General features: G+C 40.6%; 1 protein-coding gene across 1 annotated transcript in view; it reads right to left on the reverse strand.

Annotated features, from left to right (window-relative positions):
- The window catches only part of LOC127852622 (midasin-like), a 115,475-nt gene that overhangs the window by 3,778 nt on the left and 84,396 nt on the right, over window positions 1-27,301 (reverse strand). Inside the window, exons 39-49 of the mRNA XM_052386574.1 lie at window positions 24,135-24,238; window positions 23,518-23,631; window positions 22,380-22,556; window positions 20,104-20,205; window positions 19,388-19,510; window positions 18,805-18,999; window positions 17,406-17,621; window positions 16,816-16,902; window positions 8,991-9,106; window positions 6,734-6,908; window positions 5,714-5,787 (exon numbers count right to left, since the gene is read on the reverse strand). Of these exons, the coding sequence (XP_052242534.1) occupies window positions 5,714-5,787; window positions 6,734-6,908; window positions 8,991-9,106; window positions 16,816-16,902; window positions 17,406-17,621; window positions 18,805-18,999; window positions 19,388-19,510; window positions 20,104-20,205; window positions 22,380-22,556; window positions 23,518-23,631; window positions 24,135-24,238 (1,483 nt within the window). The remainder of the gene's footprint in view (window positions 1-5,713; window positions 5,788-6,733; window positions 6,909-8,990; window positions 9,107-16,815; window positions 16,903-17,405; window positions 17,622-18,804; window positions 19,000-19,387; window positions 19,511-20,103; window positions 20,206-22,379; window positions 22,557-23,517; window positions 23,632-24,134; window positions 24,239-27,301) is intronic.

Genomic DNA, 27,301 nt, shown 5'->3' on the forward strand with positions numbered 1-27,301 from the left:
GAGAGTGGGGTATGATTAATATATGCCCATGAAGCCGACATTGCGTGTAATTCATGCGGTCTAATCTTAAAAAGGGATGAATCCCTTGAAGAAAGAGAAGAGTAAGCCCTTTTTATAGTCGAGGCTACCCAACGGGAAATAGAAGCCGCAGACACATCGCCCCCCCCCCCTTTTAAGGGAATGAAGAGTCTCTTGCGAGAACCTCGAATAGACTTAACTCTACTAAGATAGAACTTCAAAGACCTGCCAGGGCAGAGGAGTCTATCTTCATCTTCATTTCCACAAGTTCTAGACAGACTTGGGACCTTGAAGGGTTTAGAAGCCATTGAGGGGAGTTGATTTTTAGCAAGGAATCCTGGCTGACACATCAAAGTGACAGAGCCATCGGAGGAATCAAAACGAAGATGGCTTTCTTCGATAGAAAGAGCATGAATTTCACTTCTACGTTTGGATGAAGCCAAGGTAAGAAGAAAAACGGTCTTCCAGGTTAGGAACTGTAAAGAAGCCTGATTAAGGGGTTCATAGGGAGCTTTAATAAGCGATCCAAGAACACAAGCCAAATCCCATTTGGGGGTAAGAGAACGAGACACAGGACGTTTAAGTTCCATGGCTCGGATCAGTTCCGAAATGGCTGGGTCAGCACAGACTTGTGATGACTTACGAAAAGCCAAGGTATGCGAAAGCACAGACCTGTATCCTTTGATTGAGCTAAGAGAAAGTTTCTTATCATCAAAGAGATAGATTAGAAAAACCGCTATGTGTCTAGCAGAGGGATTGAGGGGATCAATTTTCTCTCGAACACACCAATTAGAGAAGAGTTTCCAGCGAGCATCATAGACTGCTCTGGTGGACTTTCTCCTTGCAGAGGCAACGAGCGTTGAAGCCCTGACAGAAAAGCGTTTCTTCTGCAGGGATTGCCTGATAACGGCCAGACGTGTAAGTGGAACATGTATGGATCCACGTGATCCTCTCTCTGAGATAGGAGATCTGACCTGTGCGGGAGTTCCCTGGGAAATTCGCACAGGAGACCGAGAAGGTCGTTGAACCAGGATCTCCTGGGCCACCAAGGGGCTATCAGGAGGATCCGTCAAGAGCTCACACTGATTTTCCCTAAGATTCGGGGAATTAGAATGGGTGGGGGATAAGCGTAAGCGTCCAGTTGATCCCAATCGAACGAAAGCGCGTCTACCGCCCACGCTGCTGGTTCGTACACTGAACTCACATACAGAGGAAGTCTGTGGCTGTCTCTGGTCGCAAACAGGTTGACCAGTGGATAACCGAATGTGAGGAATATCTGGTTGGCCACTTCATGATGAAGTGTCCACTCCGATTGAAGTAACTGGTGTTTGCGAGACAAACCGTCCTGGTATGTGTTTGGACAAGAGAGAGACGTTGAGGCTCTTGCAAAAAACAAGTAAGTTCATTGTTTCCAGATACAGGGAGTGAGAGTGTGTACCGCCCTGTTCCTGGATGTAAGCCACGACTGTGGGGTTGTCTGTCGATACCATCACACAGGAGTCCCGAAGATGTGATTGGAAATGAGAAACAGCTAGAAAGACTGCTCGCATTCCGAGATTGTTTATATGCAGGAGAGACTCTTGAGGAGACCACAATCCTGATAATGTCAGGCTGCGGGATTCCAGGTGAGCACCCCAACCTTCCATGCTCGCATCCGTTATGAGATGTAAAGAAGGTTGCGGGGGAAGAAGCGGTACTCCTGCCAACAGGGTCTCCTCGTCTAGCCACCATTGAAGGTGGGGGACTAAGGACGGAAGGATGGGAATCTGTGTTAGCAGATTGTCTGGAGACCATTTCCATCGAGCTGAGAGATAGTGCTGAAGAGGACATAGGAAGAGACATCCCAACTGCACGAAGTCTGCTACAGAGCTCAGGATACCGTTGAGTGAGAGGAAATCTTGAGCTGTGATATGAGATTGGGACAGCCCCCATCTGACCTTCAAAAGGAGGTCTGATACACGTTGCGGTGAGACCCTAACCCGATTGATGTGGGTCAGAAAATTCATTCCCACGAATATGAAATCCTGAGAGGGAATGAGGTCTGACTTGGCTACATTGAGAAGGAGTCCTTAAGAGAGGAGCTCCTTCCAAGAGAACTCTAGTTGTAGCAGAAGCAGTCGACGATCGAGCTGGTGTAAGAGCCAATCGTCGAAATACTGAAGCAGTTGAACCCCATGTAATCGGAGGTGTGCACCCACTGCGGCCATGAGTTTGGTGAAAACTCGTGGAGCTGTGGCCAATCCAAAGGGCATCGCCCGAAACTGGTAGACCTGGCCTCGAAAGGAGAAGCGCAGGTACTTCCGGTAGTTGGGATGGATAGGAACATGGAAGAATGCATCTTCCAGGTCCAAGGAAACCCCCCAGTGCATGGGTTTGATGGAGCGCCGAATGAAGGCAGGAGTCTCCATTTTGAAAGTAGGTTTGACTAGAAACGTGTTGAACACTTTTAAGTCTATGACTGGTCTCCAGGAGCCGCTTTTCTTTTGAACAAGGAAAAAGCGACTTAAAATCCTGGAGAACAAGGGTCGTGAACCCTTTCTACCGCCTGTTTTTCCAGGAGTGCGAGAATGGAGTCTGGAAGTTGTGGATGCGGAGATACCAGATCTATTGGGACGCGAGAGAGTGGGGGCCTTTTTTCGAATTGAAAAGTGAGGCCTTGTGTGACAAGAGAATGAACCCACGTGTCCGAAGTTATTTGGAGCCAACGATTTGCGAAGTGCATAAGTCTGGCCCCGACTGGTACCTCCGGCATCAGAGGTTGTGGCGGTAGAAAGGGGTATTACCTAGGGCTGACGTTTTGGAGGTCCACCCTTGCCGGAAGAAGGATTAAATGACTTCTTGTCCGCATTGGGTTTGCCCTTACTCCAATTTTGGTTTACAGAAGGCTTCAGATAGGAAGATGTTCTGTTCTGAAAAGGAGGCCTATTTATGGGCTGATGTGGAGCAGACGGACGCTTAGTAATAGTAGGGAAACTGTCCCTTTTAGCGTTCTTGGCCGGTGGGGCTCCTGGGGGCTAAGAAGCGGGGCGCTTAAAAACCACAGGGCGCTTGCCAGAGTTGCTCCTAGCTAAGGAGGCATGTATCTGATCTTCACGATCAGCAGTAAGTGCCGACTGTATCCACCCTCCGAAAAGAGAATCTGCTGTTAGTGGAGCAGTTCGAAGGGAGTTAACGCCTGTTTCCAAAAGGAAATTATTGGGCAAGGAAGAGAGGATGAGGTCTCTCCGAAGCCTTAACATCTCAGACATAGACGACGCAGCATTGTGAGATAAACACTGCGTAGTACGTGAAAGATGTATCAACAAGGCCCGGAGCTCCTCTGGGATTGAATCAGAGAGCTCCCAAACCAAGTCTAAGGCAGTGGCTGCCATGAGATCTAGCTGGTTAGCCAGACCTATGGAACGGCGTTCTCTCAGCTCCCAATTTTCCAACAGGGAAAGAGGGACTGCTGTATAGATGATGAAGGCATTGTAAGTGACAGCTTACTAATGTCAGCATCAGGAACCGGAAGTTTGGAAAGGTCCAAAGCGGTAGAAGGGTCTGGTACCGGGGCCTTATAACTTTTCCCGCTGTCCATCTGTTTAGGCTCCGTCAGCTCCTTAGGGGCTTTCCATGGAGATGGCGAAGGCTTATTGGCTGGCTCAAGTGACTGGAAAACAGCCATTGTGGAAGAGCCAATAGGAAGGCGTAGATCCACTCAGGAAGTCGCCTTACTTATCCTGCGGGGCTCTCGTCTGCGGGCTACCTGTTCTGTAACGGTAACTGCAGATCCTGTGAGAGACAAGGAAGGGTGGGGGCAGAAGTCCTCATCTAAGGTATTGAACATTAGTTCGTAAACCTGATTGATGGAGGCCAAATAATAAAGTTCGGCCTCATTAGACTCCGAACCCGCCTCAATCGAACCGTCTGCGGGAGCATTGGATTGATTGAAACCGGTGGATACAGAAGTAGGAATAATAGATTCATTCGCTTCTATCATGAGAGAATTGTTTTCCGGCACAATCAAAGATATAGCTGGTGAGTTAGGTCTATCAGAGATTAAGTCAGCAGACTCACTTTGAATACCAGAGGTGGTTGGTAAAGGATCAGTCGAAAAAGGGACAAAGATTCCCGGCGACTGTTGGATCCACAAAGTATTGGGATTTGATGGTGTAGCGGCAGCCCGGGTATACTTCTATGCAATGTGGAAGAGACCCTTGGGGCTGAAAACGCAGCCGAAGTGGTTAGATTAACCCCTGTACCTTGAGCCTGATATGTATGCAAACTAGTGTTTGAATACAAATTATGCTCAGTGGTTGTAGGAACGGCTGAAGTGTGTGTTGAGGCCAAAATAGAGGCCGACACACGTGGAAGGGTGTCAATAAATTGCTCAGAGAAGGATCGACTAGGGGACCTAGGAGTCCGAGAGCGCCTAATATAGGAAGGTCTATGTCCCTTATCCCTGCGATGCCGAGACACTGTTCGGCGGCGCTGGGAATGATGTTTCCTGATCGAACGTCTTCCAGAGCGCTGGCGTGATCGCTCTTTACGAGGCAATCTACGCCGAGAAAGACTCGGTGAGCGTGAACGATGTCCCCTCCGATAATGATGAGGGCTAGTTGAAGTAGAGGATGAGTCATACAACGACGAGCCCGAGGTGGAGGAGTAGCCGGAAACATCAGACACTACACGTTTGCGTCTGTGACTCACAGTAGAAACGCGGCTGCGTCTACCTTTGTGGAGTACTGACAAGGTAGTGTCAACATCTACGGTGACCGGAACGGTCTGTGGCAAAGACCAGTACCCGGTGACCGGATCGGTCATTACATGACCGGTGACCGGACCGGTCAATGACCGGTGACCGGTCATAGCATGACCGGTGACCGGACCGGTCAATGTTGACCGGTGACCAGTGAAGTCTCCGGACCGGTCAACTGGTCGTTCCCGATGAACGGACCAGGCAAATTTTGTCTGGTGTCGTCACCGGGCAAGGACCGATGCATGGCATCTCCTGGTGGCATATGGTCAAGATCATGTGGTGAAAAGTCCCGACAAACTGAACTTTCCCTACTTTGATCTGAACTATGCATGTTGCGTCTACGACTCTTGAAAGGTCGACGCTTGATGGCCCAGGTATCTACAGACCAATGCTCACAGAAAGGGCAGCAGTTATCCTGGGTACATCCTGCACACGACAGGCAGCTACCATGGTTGTCCCATGCTGCCCTTATGTGTCCACATGAGCCACGTGTTTGAGGCATATTTTGCCTTGAACAAACAAACAAATACACAAAACAATACAGAAATAAACGGATATATATACGGAGAATGTTTTAACACAATACAAAAACTTCTCTATTCTGTTAAACAGAAGAATCCAGCGAAACAAAAGCAACAATTAAGTCAATAACAAAAATGTCGGCCTTTGTATATCGCATCCGGAATAAGAGTGATTCTGGGTAATATCCCGTTTTGGTTGTGCGGCTAAACGGCACTATGTGACCGTTCTGACCTGACCGACGGGTTTATGAAAAGTGTGGGATTCTTTGGACAGAAAGATTCCGGATTATTTACGATCCTTTGGGGTAAGTAGCATATGATAGCAGGTAACGTAATTAAGCTATTAAAACTATGAATTCATCACAATACAACATTAAGAAGCCTTCTCAATCAAATACACTTGTATTGTCAACGTAAGCCTTCAAGGTAAACTTACCTGCAAATGGACAGCTGTCCTGCTTCTAGCAAGGTCAAGGCATTGGAGACCAGAGATAGAGACTCAAAGGCCATCTGAAATGGGAACCAAACACGAGGGCTGCATTAGATCCGATTACAGGAGCCTTGTTTTCGAAAAACCGGGCATAATGCATGTGCATAAAGTAGTGTCCCAGATTAGCCTGTGGAGTCTGCACAGACTAGTCATGGACCACATTTTCTGCTTTTATAAAATTGTTTGCAAAAAGGTCGAAGAATGTTAAACGAAAATGCAGTGAAGGCCGAAAGTGTTGTCCCAGATGAGCATGTGCAAACTGCACAGACTAATCTAGGCTACATTTTTACACACATACTTCAAAAGGGAGGCACACAGTATGCTACTGGAGTTATGAAATATGCCAATCTCTGTTAACAACAAGCAAATTCGTTGAATTGATATCCCCTGCCAATATGCTTCTGGACACAAGTGTTATATTTGACACTCAAAAAAGCATTTTTTCAAGATACAAAGGGCCATAACTCCGTTATTAACAGATGAAGTACAATGCCATTTGGCGTGCATCATCCTCTTATTGATATACATACCCATACCAAGTTTCAATGAAATCCGCCAAAGCACTTCCAAGATATGGCTCTTGACACACAAAAAAAGCATATTTTCAAGATACAAAGGACCATTACTCCGTTATTAACAGATGGTGTACAATGCCATTTGGCATGCATCATTCTCTTATCCATATATATACTCATACCAAGTTTCAATGAAATCCGCCAAAGCACTTCAAGATATGGCCCCAGACGGACAGACAACGCCAAAACAATATCCTATGGCGGGGGATAATTACAAAATACAAGTTGTATTTCTTTGCAAATGTATGCAGCAGCTAATTTTTAATTGTCATTTATTGTGCATACCCCCAAACCGACCCCTCTAAACAGTGGGAAACTGACAAACTGCCATAAAAAGAGGTTTTAAAAGGCTTTTTCTTTTTTTATAAGGTTAACAAAGTTCATTGCCTACCTGTTTAGAGTGGTTGTCGACCATGCTGGAAGAGTCGTCCACAGCCAACATGATCTGGTACTGACGTTTGCTGGGCTTGGTCCTCCGCAGCCAGATCTTGTCTTTACGGAACTGACTGGCGATGTACGGTATCACCTTACGCATGTTCAACCTCTTGCCCGTGCGGTAGTCACCTCTGAAGTGAATGTTTTAAGGATAATTAATCAAAGAACATGTATGCAAGTGCAAACGTGCCTTAAAAACCTATGCCTATGACATCCCTACCAAAAACCTGCTTTGAAATTATATCGTTTATTGGCAGGAAATAAACATAAAATCTCAAAGTTTCAAATGTTTGGTATACAAGGAAAATCTGCAAGTTAAAATTACTGGTGCTTTACCAAAGAACAGAAAGGTACACTCAAGATGTCTATAAAACAACTATAAAAGCCTTCCAGCTGTGTTATGCATTTATGCAGAGATTTTTTTTAAGTGACCATGACCTCTTGACTGTAACTAGCCCCAGTGACCATTTGGCCACATAATGAGTAAGGGTCAACTATTTTCTCCCACATAAACATCATACCAACTTGATGACTATAGGTCAGAGCATTTTTAAGATATTGTCCAGAAACTATATAGTACAGACTTGTTGATTAACCTACAGACTGGTCAAAATGTAGCCTTGCTCTGAGTTAAATAGTAAGTACTGTAAATGCAATCAAGCTAAAATAATGTGGGTTATTGTATTAAACAATAAAACCCAGTTAATTTTAGCAGAAATGATGACCCTTCAAGGGAGAGTATCTTGAGCATACTATATGTTGATGAACTAGAGTTCTCTTTCCTGATTAAAAAGAGTTAATGCCCATTCTATAAATAGTTCTGAGATCACTTTCTTTCTGGCATTGGATTCAAAGGCTTCAACCTACAGAAAAAACTGAAATTTAAAAAAACCCACCCGCCACACCCATTCATGATATTATTGAATTTCATACTTATTCCAGAAAAAATATTGTTTTGTTGGATGCTTTGTATAAATCCTACTTTCTCTGCGCTTGAGATTTATGTTTCAGAAAACATGCCATGGCTCCATGCACAGGCAACAGTTCCAGATGGTCACCAAAAACATCAAAAACCTAGACGCTGCTGAGATGCAAGTGTTGCTCAAACCTCTGCAGCAGACCTGGTGACAATTGGATCTGAACATTGATTTCACTGTTGCAAAGACTCCATCACTACCAAAATTTCTTTGGAGAACTGTCTGTGTTTTATGGAGATCATGTGTTTGCTAATATCAAATGCTAAAGACGAATGAAGAATCTGTGTTTGCTTCTATTAAATGCTTGTTCATATAAAAGGTTACTATTTTATCTATTTTAATCTTTGTTAGGTGCCGCAGTTACATATCCATGGAAAATTCTAGGCCGCTCATGATGGGATGGTGTCACTGTCAACAATTATACATTATTTCACAAGTTAACAATATTTTATATAGGTATGGGTGGTTCTCCTCTCCTTAATATGGCTCCTTTTGGAGATAATCAGTTTTAGAGGGAAGCCATCCTATATTTGGCACATTTCACAAAATTTCATTTCAAAATGTTCATTCTTAAGTTTGCATTTAGATGCTTTGGTTCTGCTCGGACAAAGGCGACCCGAAGCGGATTTATGGAGATAAGTATATGCATGGAGTATATACGAGGAGTATTATTCAGAGTATTTATGGAGCTATATATATACTCAGGAGTATAATACATGGAGATTGGACAGTATATATGGAGATATATATATACTGAGGAGTATTGATATTTTCAATGAAGGTTGGATATAGTATATATGGAGCTGTATATATACTAGATTATGCGTGGTACATATATAAAATAATAATAATAAATTGTAATTACTTTAAGCAAGCGTGACACCATCCTGTCATTTATGTCTAGATTTTTCAAAAATTCCATGTGGCAACTCTTGAAAACCAGTGGAATTCTAACTATCTTTTACTGCGGTCAATAAACTGCCAAAATATTACACTAAATTACCAATACATGTTATTTAACAGTATTCATACAAAAATGAATAAAATGACTGTGTACTTTTAATTTTGTTTTGTGTTCTTTGTAACTATGCATTTATGTCTTAAAATAATGTGGGTTTTAAACTAAACATAAATCCAGTCTAGCCTGAAAGTGTCCAGGCTAATCTGGGATGACACTTTTTGTGCAAGCATTATCCCTCGTTTTCCCCAAGGGAGACTCATTCATATGGAACCTACTTGAGTTTGGTGGCCTGTGAGGGTTCCAGCACCAGCCGTAGCTGCTCACACAGGTCCTGGGCCAGGGAGGCCGTCAGCGCCTCGTACCGGTGCCACAACTCACTGGCTGCCGTCTCCTGAAATGGGAACAAACACGATGGTAGTTTATCTGGTTTCATGGTCACTGATTTGTTCTGCACACCTTATCTGACATTAACTTGAGGTGCACAATGTTCTGCTGTTGACCTTAAACTATATGGAAGACAATTCAGGAATCAACCTAAACATTCAAATATGGAATTTCTACAACTTCAAACACTTGAATTCAGGGCTATTATTCCTTACACCATTCTTAGACTTAAGGATGCTACCAATAGTGCCTTTGTCAGTAACAAAATGTCCTCAATAATTAAATATATAATGAGAGGGGGTTAAAGACAACTTTGACTTAAATTTATGGAATTAATGGACTTCTTTTTTAATTTAAAGGATACTCTTTATTCTTAGTCTGAAGTGTAAGAATTGTTTGGTGAACACAGGCCCGGAGTTCTTTAACCTGTTCATGAAAGTCAAAGCTTAAAATATTCAGCCAAAGATCTATTTTCTGCAAAATGAAAGTTTCTACAAGTGAGTCTGATATGTTCACCTGATAACAATCTATGTGCAAGACTCACAATGTCTATGGTGACAGGAGTTATGTGCATGAGGTTAAGTATCTGATGTTTTGTGGACACCCACATTTCTATTCTCTGTATCCTAAAATTATTGCAAAATGTAAAATACTTTTCATGTATCTAGTTGCTTGATTACTATGTGATTAATATAGAATACTGTACCTCCTACTTCTTTATCCATATGACCAGTTTAGGTCTGTTAAATACAATATAGAGGAAATCTACAGTCTATTGGCTAGTCACTATTTTTTTATATGGAGAGCCCATGCTAAATATGGTCAGCAAATAAAACAAATTTTCTTAAGTAAAATTCATTTTAATTATTAAATACTTACCTGTTATCTCTAGCTTACCCCTTTCCAAGGGAGTTATTTCATCCGGAAAATATTCAAGCGCTGGGAATCGTCCACCTCTATAAGAATCCAAATCAGGTTAAACATAGTACAATGCAACCTAACAGGAAATCAAGAACCACAACTCATCTTTCCTTTACGCAAACATAAAAAGGCGATGAGCGGGGTGGGAGGTGGGACTTACCGATAACAGGTAAGTATTTAATAATTAAAATGAATTTTACTTAAGAAAATTTGTTTTAATATCATAAATACGTTACCTGTTATCTCTAGCTGATTTTGCAGCTGCGGCGGGAAGGTTCGCATATTTTTTCCCATCACAGCAAAACCCATATAGAGGGTTTACAGCCAGAGATAGTAGAATCAAGTCCTCTTATAATCTTTGTTAGTACAGTATAGTACTTAATTCTCGGATGGCACCAGTGTACTTACGCCATAGAAGAAACTACAGTTTGAGCCACTACAAGAGGACCCAACTTATACAAATTGTCTTGTTGGCACTCAAGAGAACGAAGATAAAAAGAGGAGAAGGTGGTCGGATTCCTCCAGAAAGCAGCTTGAAGCACTTCAGATAGTGGGGTCTGATTAATATAAGCCCACGAAGCCGAAAGAGCTCTTAATTCATGCGGTCTTATCTTAAACAGGGATAAATCCCTCGATGAAAGAGAAGAATAAGCTTTCCTTATAGTCCAGGCTATCCAACGAGAAATAGAAGCCGCAGACACATCGCCCCCCCCCCTTTTAATGGAATGAAAAGTCTCTTGCGAGAACCTCGAATAGACTTTACCTTTTTAAGGTAGAACTTCAAAGCCCTGACCGGGCAAAGGAGTCTATCGTCATCTTCATGTCCACAAGTTCTAGATAGACTTGGAACTTTGAAGGGTTTGGAAGCCATAGAGGGAAGTTGATTTTTAGCAAGGAATCCTGACTGACACAACAATGTAACAGAACCATCAGAAGAGTCAAAACGAAGATGACTATCCTCGATAGAAAGAGCATGAATTTCACTTCTCCGTTTGGCTGAAGCCATAGTAAGAAGGAAAACGGTCTTCCATGTTAGGAATTGTAATGAAGCCTGATCAAGAGGTTCATAGGGAGCCTTAATAAGGGAACCAAGCACACAAGCTAAATCCCATTTAGGAGCAAGTGTACGAGATACAGGACGACTAAGTTCCATAGCTCGAACAAGTTCTGAAATAGCTGGATCAGCACAGACTTGTGAAGACTTAGTGAAAGCCAATGTATGCGAAATCATAGATCTGTATCCTTTGATGGAACTAAGAGAAAGTTTCTTATCATCAAAAAGATAAATGAGAAAATCCGCTATTCGTCTAGCAGAGGGATTGAGGGGATTAATTTTCCCTCGAAAACACCAATTGGAGAAGAGTTTCCAACGAGCATCATAGACTGCTCTGGTGGATTTTCTCCTTGCCGAAGCAACGAGGGTTGAAGCCCTGACAGAAAAACATTTCTTCTGCAAAGATTGCCTGATAACGGCCAGACGTGTAAGTGGAACATTTTTGGGTCCGCATGTAGTCTGCCACTTTGAGACAGAAGATCTGACCTGTGAGGAAGATTCCTGGGATAATTGTACAGGAGACTGAGAAGATCGTTGAACCAAGATCTTCTGGGCCACCAAGGGGCAATCAGGAGTATCCTGCAAGAGCTCACCCTGATTTTCCCCAATATTTGGGGAATTAGAATGGGTGGGGGATAGGCGTAAGCGTCCAGTTGGTCCCATGCAACGAAAGCGCGTCGATTGCCCACGCTGCTGGATCGTAAACTGGACTCACATACAGAGGAAGTCTGTGATTGTGTCTGGTTGCAAATAGATCGACCAGGGGATAACCGAACTTGAAAAAGATCTGGTTGGTCACTTCTTGATGAAGTGTCCACTCCGATGGAAGTAACTGGTGTTTGCGAGACAAACCATCCGCCAGGGCGTTGAGGCGACCTGGTATATATTTTGCCAGCAGATGAATGTTGAGTGTTTTGCAAAGAACAAGTAATTTTCTGGTTTCCAGATACAGGGATTGAGAATGTGTTCCCCCCTGTGCCTGGATGTAAGCCACCACAGATGTGTTGTCTGTTGACACCATCACACAAGAGTCTCGAAGATGTGATTGGAAATGAGATACAGCTAGAAATACTGCTCGCATTTCTAGATTGTTGATATGAAGGTGAGATTCCTGATGAGACCACAACCCTGAAATTATCAGACTGAGAGGTTCCAGGTGAGCACCCCACCCTTCCTTGCTCGCATCCGTTATTAGATATAATGACGGTTGCGGGGGAAGAAGGGGTACTCCTGCCAACAGAGTCTCCTCGTCTAGCCACCACTGAAGATGAGACCTTAAGGAGGGAAGGATTGGAATCTGTGTTAATAGATTGCCTGGAGACCATTTCCAACAAGCTGAGAGATAGTGCTGAAGAGGACGTAGGAAGAGACGTCCCAACTGCACAAAGTCTGCTACTGAGCTCAGGATACCGTTGAGAGAGAGGAATTCTTGAGCTGTTATATGAGATTGGGACAAAACCCAGTTGACCTTCATCAGAAGGTCTGATATACGTTGAATAGACACTCTGACCCGATTGATGTGGGTCAAGAAATTCATTCCCACAAACGTAAAGTCCTGTGAAGGAATGAGGTCTGATTTGTCTGCATTGAGAAGGAGCCCTAACGAGAGGAGCTCCTTCCAAGAGAATTCTAGGTTGTACAGAAGCAATTGACGATCGAGCTGGTGTAAGAGCCAGTCGTCGAAATACTGAAGAAGAATAATCCCGTGAACTCTGAGGTGTGATCCGACTGCCGACATTAGTTTGGTAAAAACTCGTGGGGCTGTCGCCAACCCGAAAGGCATAGACCGGAACTGGTAGACTTGGCCTTGAAAGGCGAATCGCAAGTACTTTCGGTAGTTGGGATGTATAGGAACATGGAAGTAAGCATCTTCCAGATCCAAAGACACCCCCCAGTGCAGGGGTTTGATGGATTCCCGTATGAAAGAAGGAGTCTCCATTTTGAAAGTTGGTTTGAGGAGATACATGTTGAACACTTTTAAATCTATTACTGGTCTCCAGGAACCATTTTTCTTTTGAACAAGAAAAAGACGACTGTAAAATCCTGGAGAATAAGGATCTTCAACCCTTTCTACCGCCTGTTTTTCCAAGAGCCCGAGAATGGACTCTGGAATATGTGGATGCCGAGATACCAGCTCTATAGGGACAAGAGAAAGTGGAGGCCTTTTTTCGAATTGAAAAGTCAGGCCTTTTGTCACAAGAGAATGAACCCATGCGTCTGAAGTAATTTGAAGCCATCGATTTGAGAAGTGGAAAAGTCTGGCCCCGACTGGTATTTCCGGCATCGGAGGTTGTGGCGGTAGAAAGGGAAGGGACCTAGGGCTGATAAGCAGGAGGTGCGCCCCTGCCGGTAGAAGGTTTGAAATTCCTCTGTCCCGGCTTGGGTTTGCCCTTTTTCCCAGAATCTTTATTAGAAGACTTGTGTGACAAAGAAGGTCTGTTATAGGAAGACTGCCTATTAGGACCTGACCGTGGATTAAAAGAAGGCTTTTTAGAGAAAAGGTTATTTCTCTTAGCCGTCTTGAATGCTGGAACTGCTGGTGGCCTAGAAGCAGGATGCTTAAAGACCCCTTGGCGTTGTCCAGAGTTGTTTCTAGCTAAAGAAGCATGAAGTTGGTCATCCTTGTCAGCTGTGATTGCTTCTTGTATCCTTCCACCAAAAAGAAACCCTGATGTGAGAGGAGCTGTTCTGAGCGAGTTCATACCAGGTTCCAACAGAAAATCTTTAGGTAAAGAAGTAAGGATAAGATCTCTACGAATCCTTCGCATCTCGGACATTGAAGAAGCAGAAGTGTGAGATAAGGCCAGTGTGGTCCGTGAGAGATGAATTAACAAATCACGGAGTTCCTCCGGAACAGATTCCGACCAATCACACACCATTTGTAAAATTGTCGCTAGCATGAAGTCAATTTGGTTAGTCAAACCTAATGATCTACGTTCCCTCATTTCCCAAGTTTCCAACATTGAAAACGGAACAGACACTGAATTGGAACCACTTGGCATTACAAGAGATAGCTTGCTTATGTCCGGATCTGGAACCGGAAGTTTTGAAAAATCCAACCCAGATGTTGCATGTGGTACAGGAGGTTTGTAACTTTTACTACCTTCCTGGTGTTTTGGATCAGCTAGTTCCTTAGGAATTTTCCATGTTTCTCCTCGTTTTGGAATAGTCTTATTAGCTGATTCCAATGATTGAAGAACAGATAGAACAGTAGAACCAATGGGAAGTCGTGGGTCAGGACGAGCCGTCGACTTAATAACCCTGTTGGGATCAAATGTACGAAAAAGTTGTTCTGTCACAGAAATCGTCGCATTTGAAGACAGTTCAGCAGGTCTTGGACAGTAATCTTCACCAAGAGTACGAAACATCAGTTCATAGATCTGACCAATCGGAGCTAAATATTGATCCGTCTCAACATTAAATTCTGCATCTGAATCAGCCTCACTCTCTACAACACCAGCGGTTTGTATAGAATCAGCAGGAACAGAAGTGAGAATATCTTGTACCGGATTGTAATTGTCTGGTAACAGCGAATGATCATCCCCGACGTCAGTAAACTGATAATGTAAACCGGAAGAAGGTAAATTATCAGCATTGACCGGTACAAAATGTCCCGCCGAATTCTGTATCCATAGTGTATCAGGATTCGACAGGGTAGCTGTAGGGGGTACACGACTAGATACTGTAGATGATACCCGTGGTGTTGACACTGACGCCGTAGTAGTGAGATGAGCTCCTGAAGATGCAATACGTGTGGCAGTCAACGTTGGAACCGACACATTTGGCATGGAAACATGCGATTCCATAATGGAACACGATGGTGAACGACTATACGTGCAGTCAACGTTGGAACCGACACATTTGGCATGGAAACATGCGATTCCATAATGGAACACGATGGTGAACGACTATACGTATGGTAAGTCCGATGCTGTCTACGTGAACGTTGCCGACGTCCTCGTTTCCTGCAATGTCGAGATCTGGATCGGCTGCGCTGTCGAGATGTGGATCGGCTGCGATGAGATCGAGATTTTTTGGAATACCGTCTCCGTGAGTGACGACGTGATCGCTTATGAGCGCCGCGACGATGATAACTGCTCGACGAAGAAGAGCGTGTCCGATGTCCACTCCTTGATGAAGACGATGTATTCGACGACGAATCGGATGTAGAAGAATACGCCGATGATGAAGACCGAGTTCTTCTTGACCGGCGATTGGTGTTATCGGTGGCAGGCCCAACTGATGACTGTTGACCGGACCGGACCGGTGACCGGACCGGACCGGTGATCAATGACCGGACCGGTGACCGGACCGGAGACATGACCGGACCGGACCGGTGACATGACCGGTGACCGGACCGGACCGGTGACCGGCCGGTCATATTATGACCGGTTACGTCACCGGACAAAGACCGTAGAATGGCGGCTGCCATGTGGTCTGACATTGATCCAGTCGTTCCATGATCAATGTCGCCGGTATGCATGGTGTGAGTCATAAGATCTGATGACAATCGACTGACAACAACACCATCTTGCCCGGTACCCAGTGACTGACAAAACCGCTGGTCATCCTTGACCAGTGGAGTCACCGGGTAATCAACGTCGGATGGAGGTTCGTTGCGTTTGCGGCTGATCGACGTCCTCCGGCGACCTGCTTTTGTCCATACGTTGTAAGCCCACAAATCGCAAACCGCACATTTGATATTAAATGTGCAACCGGTACATGCCAAGCAAGTATCGTGGGAATCCCACCTTGCTTTGATATGACCACAAGAACCTCTATCCTGTAAGTTCATTCTGAAATAAAAGAAACAGAAAGAACCTACAAAAGACAAATTAATGATTATAAATTCAAATAAAAAGTTAAACCACAAAATGTAAACACAAAGAACGCTGTCCAATTGACCTCAATTACTTATTGGGGAATAGGCACGAATTCCTCGTGGTTCATGTGCTCATGATGTCATGTACATGAGCGACGATGCAAACAAAGAAACCCAGCAAAAGCAGAAATATGACAATTACTGCAACAAAAAGTATAGAAATATAAACCGAATGATACAAATAAAAGATAAATAAACTTTATCCTTTTAAACTCCGCCAAAAACACAGTTAAAAGAACACATAAGTTCTGAGCCTAAAATAGGCGTGCACATGGTTTTATCCGGAAAGGAAAGATGGGTTGTGGTTCTTGATTTCCTGTTAGGTTTCATTGTACTATGTTTAACCTGATTTGGATTCTTATAGAGGTGGACGATTCCAAGCGCTTGAATATTTTCCGGATGAAATAACTCCCTTGGAAAGGGGTAAGCTAGAGATAACAGGTAACGTATTTATGATATTAAAACTACAGACAAATTATATCACTGCATGTGTAACACAAAGCGTAATTTGCTCTACAAAGTTGCCTTCTATAATATCTCAATCTTCACAATGGTGATTATTTAAAACTCAAAATAATTTGTAACAGATTATATCAACTTTTTTCCAAACATTTTTAAAATGCAAAAATACTTTTGAGTTACAAATTTTTTGACAATGTATGTCAGTGTTTATAACGCTCTGTATTATACACCAGTTGATACACAGGATGATAATGTTTGTAACAATAAAAGAAATTGATACTGCAATTCTTTATGTATGATAGAAGAAACTGCTACTAAACCGGGAAATATATGGTGTTTAAATTTAAATACATGAATTTTGGGCCAAAAATTGCTAGGTACCCAATACTTAACTCACCAAGTCAGTGTTGACAGGCAGGTTGGACTGACTCCAGGACCCAAGCTCTGTCTCCAGCTGTAATCTCAGACTCTCCAGGTCATACGTCTGCAGTCACAGAATGAAATATATGAGCTATTGGCAATATGTGGCCTTTGGCATGGCGTTCAAGATGAGCCTGTGCAGTATGCACAGGCTAAACAGGCACAATACTTTCTGCCTCAAATGGATTTTTGTTTTAAAAAAGACCTCCTTTCAAGAAAAATTCAATAAAAGCAGAAAGAGTTGTCCCTAGTACTTTCACCACATGCAATAGGGCCCAGATTTCACATAAGGTGGCCGACATTTGTCAATTTACTTAAAATAGACTATTACATATATCACACTATTTGATGTCTCTTCCACATAATCTAGATGATGATATTGTATGGTAGAATTGTATTTGCAGTTAATGATAATTGTTGATTAAAAAATGATACATACCTACAGAATGAAAGTGTATTGCTGAATAAATATAATCCGATGTGTCAAAACTAAACCAGGAATGAGGTAATAAACCAAACAATTGTAAAATAACACTCTACAATCAAGCAAAACCAAGCAACTCTTACATCCGTATCAAAGCTAAGGAACTCCATAGCAGTGTGAATGGTGGACTCCATGCCCCTAGCAACAGTTGACGTGGAAACGACCTCACCCGGTATCTCATGGCGATGATCATTCTGAATTTCCATATCACCCTCGTCTTCAGAAGCATCAGTATTGCCTTCATCATGTTTCTGTTTGCTTTTCAATTTTGTGGACGAAATGGTGTCAAGTTTTTCATCCTGTTAAAACGTTTTTATAATTAGTTACCGTTTTAATATAAAAATGAAATATTTTTTATTTATTACATACAGGAATATGTGGTGTCTGCAAAACATAAACTTTCCCCCAATACGTACAGCTGAAATTATGAATTCTAAAAATAACCTACCGACATACTAGTAAAGGATTTTGTATTCAAAACGTTTTGTCAGATTAAAACATTAACAACAAAAAATATAAATGTCCTATAGAATATAAAATACAACAAGAGCTGTCAGAGGACAGCGCGCTCGACTATTCGAGTACTTGACGATATAACATAATAACGTAAGCCATCATGGAGAGGGGGGGGGGGTATAATGTGGGTGTGAGGTCATTTAATAGATGATCTTTCAAAAATAAGGGAAAAAACAATTTATTTTTTTTTGGGGGGGGGGGGGGGGATTCTGGGGTGGGGCATGGGGGATGGTTTAGGTGGAGTGGTATGTCAGGTAAGTGTTGTTTTGTCAAAGTATGAATCAAATGTGATCATACATAAAGAAGTTATGGCAATTAGAGCAAAATGTTCAATTATCTAAGTATAAAATGGGCCATAAATATGTCAAAATGCTTGATACAATTGTCTGCTCTTGTTTATAGATTGGGGTAATGTTGGTCAAGAAGTATGCAAAATATAAAAGCAATATGTCAAAGGACATGGGAAATAATTGAGGTGGTACGCAAACTTTAACATAGATTTATCAATTCATATTTTTAAGTATAAAAGGGGCAATAATTCTGTCAAAATTCTTGATACAGTTATCTGCTCATGCTTATAGATTGGGGTCATGTTGGTAAAGAAGTATGCAAAATACAAAAGCAATATGTCAAAGGACATAGGAAATAATTGGGGTGGTACGCAAACTTTAACATAGATTTATCAATAATATGCATATTCTAAGTATAAAAGGGGCAATAATTCTGTCAAAATGCTTGATACAGTTGTCTGCTCTTGTTTATAGATTGGGATCATGTTGGTAAAGAAGTATGCAAAATATAAAAGCAATATGTCAAAGGACATAAGAAATATTTGGGGTAGTACGCAAACTTTAACATTTGCACGCTTACGCCGACGTGAGTAGGATAGCTCCACTATATATATTTCATATATAATAGTCGAGCTAAAAATAGCACGACAACAACACATAATTATGCTCCTCTCACAATGTCTTCTGATTCCTCTTTCTGCATCTCTAAATCTTCATCTACGTCTGACTCGGCCTCCTCCTGTTCCTGAGTTATCTGCCCCTGTTCCCGCTGCTGTTCTGCAGTGGCTGTGTCAAGGGTCTGGGCATCGTGGTGGGAATCTGAGTCCTTCACATGCTCAAACATGTCTGCTCCCTGGTCCGCGTTTGTGTCCTGTTGCCATGGTAATGAAACGTGTGTGAATTTGTTAATTTTAAAGTGAAACTCATAATGTGTGTGAGAAATGGGTTTCTTAATAAATGGACTGTTGAACTGTTCTTTAGTTTCTGTTAGTATTTGGCAAACATATTGGTATGTAGCAAACTTTTGAACTGTAAATTCCATTGTTTGATTGCTCTGTCAGCAGTATAAAAAAGATATGTTTGTTATATTGGAGTTTTGTGATAAAGTATGGAACATTCCGTAAAGGCTTCTAACCATAGTCCCTACCTTTACAATAAATATTTAAAGATAGCAATTAATAATAGAAACTCCCCAAATTAAACACTTTTCCTCTTTATTCACAATTATTTATCTAATTATACATAAACCAGCTTATTACCTGTTCTTGATCATGTTTTTTATCATCTGTTTGTGTAGAATCAGTGGTTTTTAGCCTCTTGTACTTCTGCTCATCGGTTCCCAGCGACCTGTTGCTGTCAGCTTTTCCAGGTTGCCGTTCAGTCTGATGAAAGATTTGACAAAACCAAGGATTTACATGAGCAATTATTTTGCATGTGAGCAACCTTAACCACGAGTTGTGTGACATATTTTTAAGGATTGCTGTTTAGTTGTGTGACATATTTTTAAGGAATGTTGTTTAGTTGTGTGACATATTTTTAAGGACTGTTGCTAAGTTGTGTGACATATTTTTAAGGATTGTTGCTTAGTTGTGTGACATATTTTTAACGATTATTGCTTAGTTGTGTGACATATTTTTAAGGATTGTTGCTTAATCTTCAAATTATACTGTAATTTTCACGATATTTAAACATTCAAAAACTCGATGCTAATCAAGGCAGAACCTTCAGTAGAATATTTGAAATATCTCGCAATTTTAGCTGAACATAAGACTTTCTTTAAAGTCACAAACCTATTCCATGTGCTTTAATTCTGTTAATAACAACAATTTAAAATAAAGATATTTATTTTGGTCTATTCTTAGTGCTGAGTGTAAAACTATTGTACCTAGTGTATAAATAATAGCATTTAAACAGCATCACACTTTACAATTAATGACATTTCACACTAAGCTGTTCAGGGAGCAGTGACCCCTACCTTTTTCCTCTTGCCTTCTGACCCAGTGTCTTGTGACCTTTGTGACATATGACCTTGGTGACCTTCAGAGGTGTCAGTACTGGCCTGACCTTGACCAGTTGTCTAGAGCAATGTAAATAAAATGGCATTAACTATCATGATAAGACACATATTACTTGATTTGTCAAATATTACTAAAAACATAATACAAACCTTTCCCCATTTTTTAAATTTTAAATGGATGCATAGTACTATTTTTCTCACTAAGTCTTATAAAGTATAGCCATCCATGAAGTGTTACCGCCAATACAGTATTCTTCTCACATAGTATTTCCTCTATTCACTATTAGCTCTGAGTATGACAGTTTTATTTCTCACACAATATGATCCTTCACACAACATTATCCAACTTTTTTTATCTCTCACAATAATCACTCTCAAACAACATTACCCTTCACACGCTATTACCTTTCAGATAATATCACCCCTCATACTGCATTACCTCTCATACATTATAACCCTTCACACAATATTACCTCTCATACATTATCATCCCTCACACAATATTACCTCTCATACATTATAACCCTTCACACAATATTACCTCTCATACATTATCATCCCTCACACAATATTACCTCTCATACATTATCATCCCTCACACAATATTACCTCTCATAAGTTATCATCCCTAACAAAATATTACCACTCATACATTATCATCCCTCACGCAATATTACCTCTCATACATTACCATCCCTCACACAATATTACCTCTCATACATTATCATCCCTCACACAATATTACCTCTCATAAATTATCATCCCTCACACAATATTACCACTCATACATTATCATCCCTCACACAATATTACCTCTTATACATTATCATCCCTCACACAATATTACCTCTCATACATTATCATCCCTCACACAATATTACCTCTCATACATTGTCATCCCTCACACAATATTACCTCTCATACAGTATCAACCTTCACACAATATTACCTCTCATACATTGTCATCCCTCACACAATATTACCTCTCATACAGTATCATCCTTCACACAATATTACCACTCATACATTATCACCCCTCACACAATATTGCCTCTCATACATTATCATCACTCACACAATATTACCTCTCATACATTATCATCCCTCACACTATATTACCTCTCATACATTATCACCCCTCACACAATATTACCTCTCATACATTATCACCCCTCACACAATATTACCTCTCATACATTATCATCCCTCACACAATATCACCACTCATACATTATCATCCCTCACACAATATTACCTCTCATACATTATCATCCCTCACACAATATTACCTCTCATACATTATCATCCCTCACACAATATTACCTCTCATACAGTATCATCCCTCACACAATATTACCTCTCATACAGTATCACCCCTCACACAATATTACCTCTCATACATTATCATCACTCACACCATATTACCTCTCATACATTATCATCCCTCACACTATATTACCTCTCATACATTATCACCCCTCACACAATATTACCTCTCATACATTATCACCCCTCATACATTATCATCCATCACACAGTGTTAGCCCTCACACAATATTACCTCTCATATATTATCATCCCTCACACAGTAATACTTCTCACACAATATTACCTCTCATATATTATCATCCCTCACGCAGTCATAATTCTCACACAATATTACTTCTCATATATTATCATCCCTCACACAATATTACCTCTAATATATTATCATCCCTCACACAGTAATACCTCTCACAAAATATTACCTCTCATGAATTATAACATACAGTTGTTTTCCTACACAGTATAACCTGTAACAAAACTTTACCTTTAACACAATATGACCTGTCACACATTATTACTCTAATACAGTATTACCTCTCACACATTATTACCTCTCATACAGTATTACCTCTCACACAGTATTACCTCTCACACTGTATTACCTCTAACACAGTATTACCTCTCACACTGTATTACCTCTGACACAGTATTACCTCTCACACTGTATTACCTCTCACACTGTATTACCTCTCACACAGTATTACCTCTCACACTGTATTACTTCTCACACTGTATTACCTCTCACACTGTATTACCTCTCACACTGTATTACCTCTCACACAGTATTACCCCACACACTGTATTACCTCTCACACTGTATTACTTCTCACACTGTATTACCTCTCACTTAATATCATTACTCATTCAATATAAGCCCTTTTACAATATTACATCTCACTCAATATTACCTCCTGATTGTCCATATCTGATTTTTCACCCGCATTATCCTGAGCTGTCTCACTCTGTTCCACATTGTCACTGGAGTCATGTGACGTCTTCCCATAATGCTCCACAGCCTGGCTAGTGTCGTCTGCTTCCTCCTGCTCATCTGCATCTTGGTTTTCATCTGTTATGGTTGGCTTATCCTGTGTTCAAATAAATATCTGCTTGCCAGTATTAACAAAACAATAAAGATGACAGTATCATTTTGTAAGTACTATGTAAGTTATATAATTAACAAGAGATTGCCAAGCAATATGGGCCCTTACCGGTGAAACTCCACCATTGTCAGTAAAAAAAAAATTCCATTATTTTATATTTGTTGCCATAGCAACCAGAATTTTTGACGTAGGAACAAAATGAAATAACGTGCATAATCTCCATATTGGCATCTATCCATGTTTCAAGTTTCATGATAAAATATTAAGAACTTTAAAAGTTATCCCAGAATCCAGAAAAGTGTGACGGACTGACAGACAGACAGACAGACAGACAGACAGACAGACAGACAGACAGACAGACAGACAGACAGACAGACAGACAGACAGACAGACAGACAGATGGAGTGCAAACCATAAGTCCCCTCCGATTTCACCGGTAGGGGACAAAAATGTTTTTTTACCTGACACAGTCGTGTATCCATTTCTCAGCCAACAACTATCATGAAATTGTAATTAACCCTTTCAGTGCGGGAACCGAATTTTGAAGGCCTTTGGAAACTGTATGCTATTCTGATAATATTCTTTGAAAAAAATCTAAGAAAATGTTTATTTTAGAAATTCAGCAGACAACATTTTAGCAGACGACAAATTTCCCAGCATGCAAAGGGTTAATGGTGTCTGTCTTTACCTGATACAGCCGTGTATCCATTTCTCAGCCAAAAACTATCATGAAATTGTAATTAATGGTGTCTGTCTTGCTAGCAGAAGGTCATTAGTTCAATGCTAACAGGTGGAGGTTTAAAATGCGTTTTTCCATACCCCGGAAAATTCAGCGTAAAAGAATTGATTCTAGCCAGGAAATTAACCTAAGAGTTTTTAAATAGAAGCCTCAAATTTTTTGCAATAAAACTTACGTCAATACTTTAAAACTAAAATGAAAGTGTACCTGAGGTGTAAATCCTGGCTCCTCTTTGCCCTCCTCTTCGTTTCTGTTGGGGTCTGTGTCTGTCTGTTCATCTGTTGGGTTGTCAGCCTCCTCACCCTCTGGTCTGTCTTCATCCTGGACACAAGGTTGCAAGTATGCCTCACGTTTTCATTGGTCAATCGTATTCATATAAACTCAACAGAAAACATTTTGATATGTTAACTTCTTCATTGTTGCTACAATTACTGCATGGGCATTATTTTACTAAGTTGCCTACTGATGTTAGTTTAGTTTAAACCTATTTATTTAAGCTAATTTCCGCGCCTGAGGCTGCATTATTTTAGGACCTGGACTGTGGTTCAAATGTTGAATTATAGCTGCAATTCATATTATTTAGTTGTTATTGGAAGATTTGCAATTTTAGTGTGGTATTGGTTAGTTCGGGGGCAAAGCCAGAAAACCCAGAGGAAATCTCATCTGTTTGGAATGGTGACCACCAACCAAACTCACATGCTTACAGGCTTGGAGATCAAACCCTGGTCCACTAAGTGAGAAGCGTATGCACCGAACACTGCGCTAACATGACAGCCTTAACAAAATAGTTAATTTATTCATTCAATTCATCCAAAAAAACTAACCTGTTTCTGTTCCAGATCACCAGGTGTCTCCTCCCTCTTCTCTTGCTCTACATTGTCTTCCAGCCCCTCAGCTGGTGGGGGCTGTGTCTCTTCCTCATCTTTACCTGTAACAAGCAAATTCGTTGAATTGATATCCCCCGCCAATATGCTTCTGGACACAAAAGTGTTATATTTGACACTAAAAAAGCATTTTTTAAGATACAAAGGGCCATAACTCTGTTATTAACAGATGGTGTACAATGCCATTTGGCTTGCATCATCCTCATATCCATATATATACTCACACTAAGTTTCAATGAAATCGGCCAAAACACTTCTAAGACATGGCTCCGGACAAATAAGTGCCAGACAGATGGACAACGCCAAAACAATATCCCTCCGCCTATGGCCGGGGATAATATGAAGCAAGTAGGAGATATCTGAGCCTTGTTCTGGGAAAACTGGGCTAAATTCAAGTGCTTGAAGTGTTGTACCAGATAAGCCTGTGCAGTCTGGGATAACACTTTACTCACACGCATTATGCCAAGTGTGCAGTCTGGGATGACACTTTACTCACACGCATTATGCCAAGTGTGCAGTCTGGGATGACACTTTACTCACACGCATTATGCCAAGTGTGCAGTCTGGGATGACACTTTACTCACATGCATTATGCCAAGTGTGCAGTCTTGGATGACACTTTACTCACACGCATTATGCCAAGTGTTCCCAGAACATGGCTACATTTATGAAGAGTGTTGAAAGAAATACAGAGCAAAACAGCTCAAAGACAACTTTCACACAGAACTCAACAATGCGTGTGGTATTGATGCTAATTATTCAGTTGACATAGATTTCATGCATTCCCCCCCCCACCTCCCGCACAAAAAAATGTTCATTAAATTGAGTGAAAAACAAATAAACTTTGCTGGAAATAAAAGAACTGAAAATTATTAACCAACTGACCTTCCAACCGACAGACTGACATAAGCAAATCTATTTACACATAGGCACTAAGAACAGGTTCTTCCCTCAATACAAACTAAAGTGTCTCTTTATACCAACCAAAGGCTTTCAATTCAATCAAGCTTAACTACATAGGCTTCAAATAATATCTTTGACAGCAAAGCAAATAAACAAGTCAACCTGTAATACCAAAAATAGGTTTCATATTACAGTGGGTTTTTTTTGTGGGGCATGTAGAAGGACCCATTCCAAAATGGTAAAGAGTATACATGTTTCCCATATGGGACCGTGAAATTCCCAACTGAAGGTTCTAAAAAATAATAATTCTTAACACTTAGTTCATCTCGCATCAAGCTCTAATTGAAACTTTGTTATTATAATAGTGAAATCTCTTTTATTCTCTATTTTTAAACATTTGTTAGCCAAAAAACTACAACACTTATTTCTCAATTTAAGTCCAAACAACTTGAGTTTTCCCTATCCAAATGGACTTGGTCCCATTCCCAAAAAGAAGAAAAGAAGAGCTTGTCACAGTAGTGCCAAATCCCCGCCAAAATGTGTTTGCTTGTATGACAACATTAGTTTTAGAGAGTAGAATAATATTTGTAAAAAAAATAAAGAGAGATAATTAAAAAAACTATGGCTGAAAGAGTTATGGTTCATGTTCACTGCAATTCTCCCAGTTGCCATAGAATTATGCTCCGGACAAAAAATTACTTTGAAATTAAATAAAGGGAGATAATTCAAACACTAAGGTAGATAGTTATGGTTCTTAGTCACTGCACTTCTCCTACTTGTCATCTGTTTATATTTCAAGTTTCAAGTAAATCCCTTTAGTAGATTTTGAGTTATGCTCCAGACAAAAATTGACTTTGAAATTATATAAAAGGGGAGATAATTAAAAAACTAAGGTAGATAGAGTTATGGTTCTTAGTCACTGCACTTCTCCTACTTGCAATCTGTTTATATTTTAAGTTTCAAGTAAATCCCTTCAGTAGATTTAGAGTTATGCTCCGGACAAAAATTTACTTTAAAATTATATAAAAGGTGAGATAATTCAAAAAATAAGATAGCTAGAGTTATAGTTCTTGGTCACTGCACTTCTCGTAGTTGCCATCTGTTTATGTTTCAAGTTTCAAGTAAATCCCTTTAGTAGATTTAGAGTTGTGCTCTGGACAAAAATTTACTTTAAAGTAATATAAAAGGGGAGATAATTCAAAAACTAAGGTACCATAATTACTCTATGTTTTCGGACACTTAAAAATAATTATTTTTGTTCGTGTCCGAAAACTTAGATACTCAAAATATTCACAAAATACAGGTGTCCGAAAACTTAGTCGAAAATTTAAGTGTCCGAAAATAGCGTCAATTGTATCAACGACTACCGGTTATAGCACATGCTTGTAAAATACCATGCCGTATAGTATAAATTACAGTTAGATATGTTTGCACTCCATTTTAAATAATTTTAAATGCTTAATTAATTTGAAAGAAAGTTACTTCAAGGTTGTACTTTGACCAACGAGTTCAAAGATGAGCATGTGATGTACCGATACTCGCTAGTATGAACCTGTAATTAACGCAAAAAGAAAAGCAATGAATTCTTTGTTCATTTCCGATAGTTGTTGTCGAACACCTTCCATTGTTCATAAAACTTGCAATAGGGTGTATCACACGGTGAAGCGTTTGTTATTTGTCACAGTTATTTTACTGAGAAAGGGTAGTACCATTGTGGTAGATAATTGAACTTTTAATTGGCACTACCCCTGGTCATAACGCTTAAGCTATGGGGTGAAACCATTGTTTAATACCAGTTTACAAGGTTATTTACCCAATAAAGCAAATGTAATGGTCCGTTGCCCTTAGGCATGCACCTGCCATGTTTTATGATGTTAATCTGGTTGTAAAACCCCATGATCGAAGTGTCATAAGATATCGAAAACAGGACCGAAATTTGTTAAAATAGGGCTGTAAAAAGGTACTGTCCGAAAACTTAGAGACATTAATTATGGACGAAAACTCGTGTGTCTGAAAATTAAGAGTCACAAAAATAATTATTTTTGCTAAAAAAGGGGGTGTCCGAAAACTTAAAGTGTCCAAAAACATTGAGTAATTACTGTAGATAGAGTTATGGTTCTTGGTCACTGCACTTCTCCTAGTTGCCATCTGTATATATTCTAAGTTTAAAGTAAATCCGTTGAAAAGATTTGGAGTTATGCTCT

The sequence above is a fragment of the Dreissena polymorpha genome, chromosome 12 (assembly GCF_020536995.1).
Source record: "Dreissena polymorpha isolate Duluth1 chromosome 12, UMN_Dpol_1.0, whole genome shotgun sequence".
Lineage (NCBI taxonomy): Eukaryota > Metazoa > Mollusca > Bivalvia > Myida > Dreissenidae > Dreissena > Dreissena polymorpha.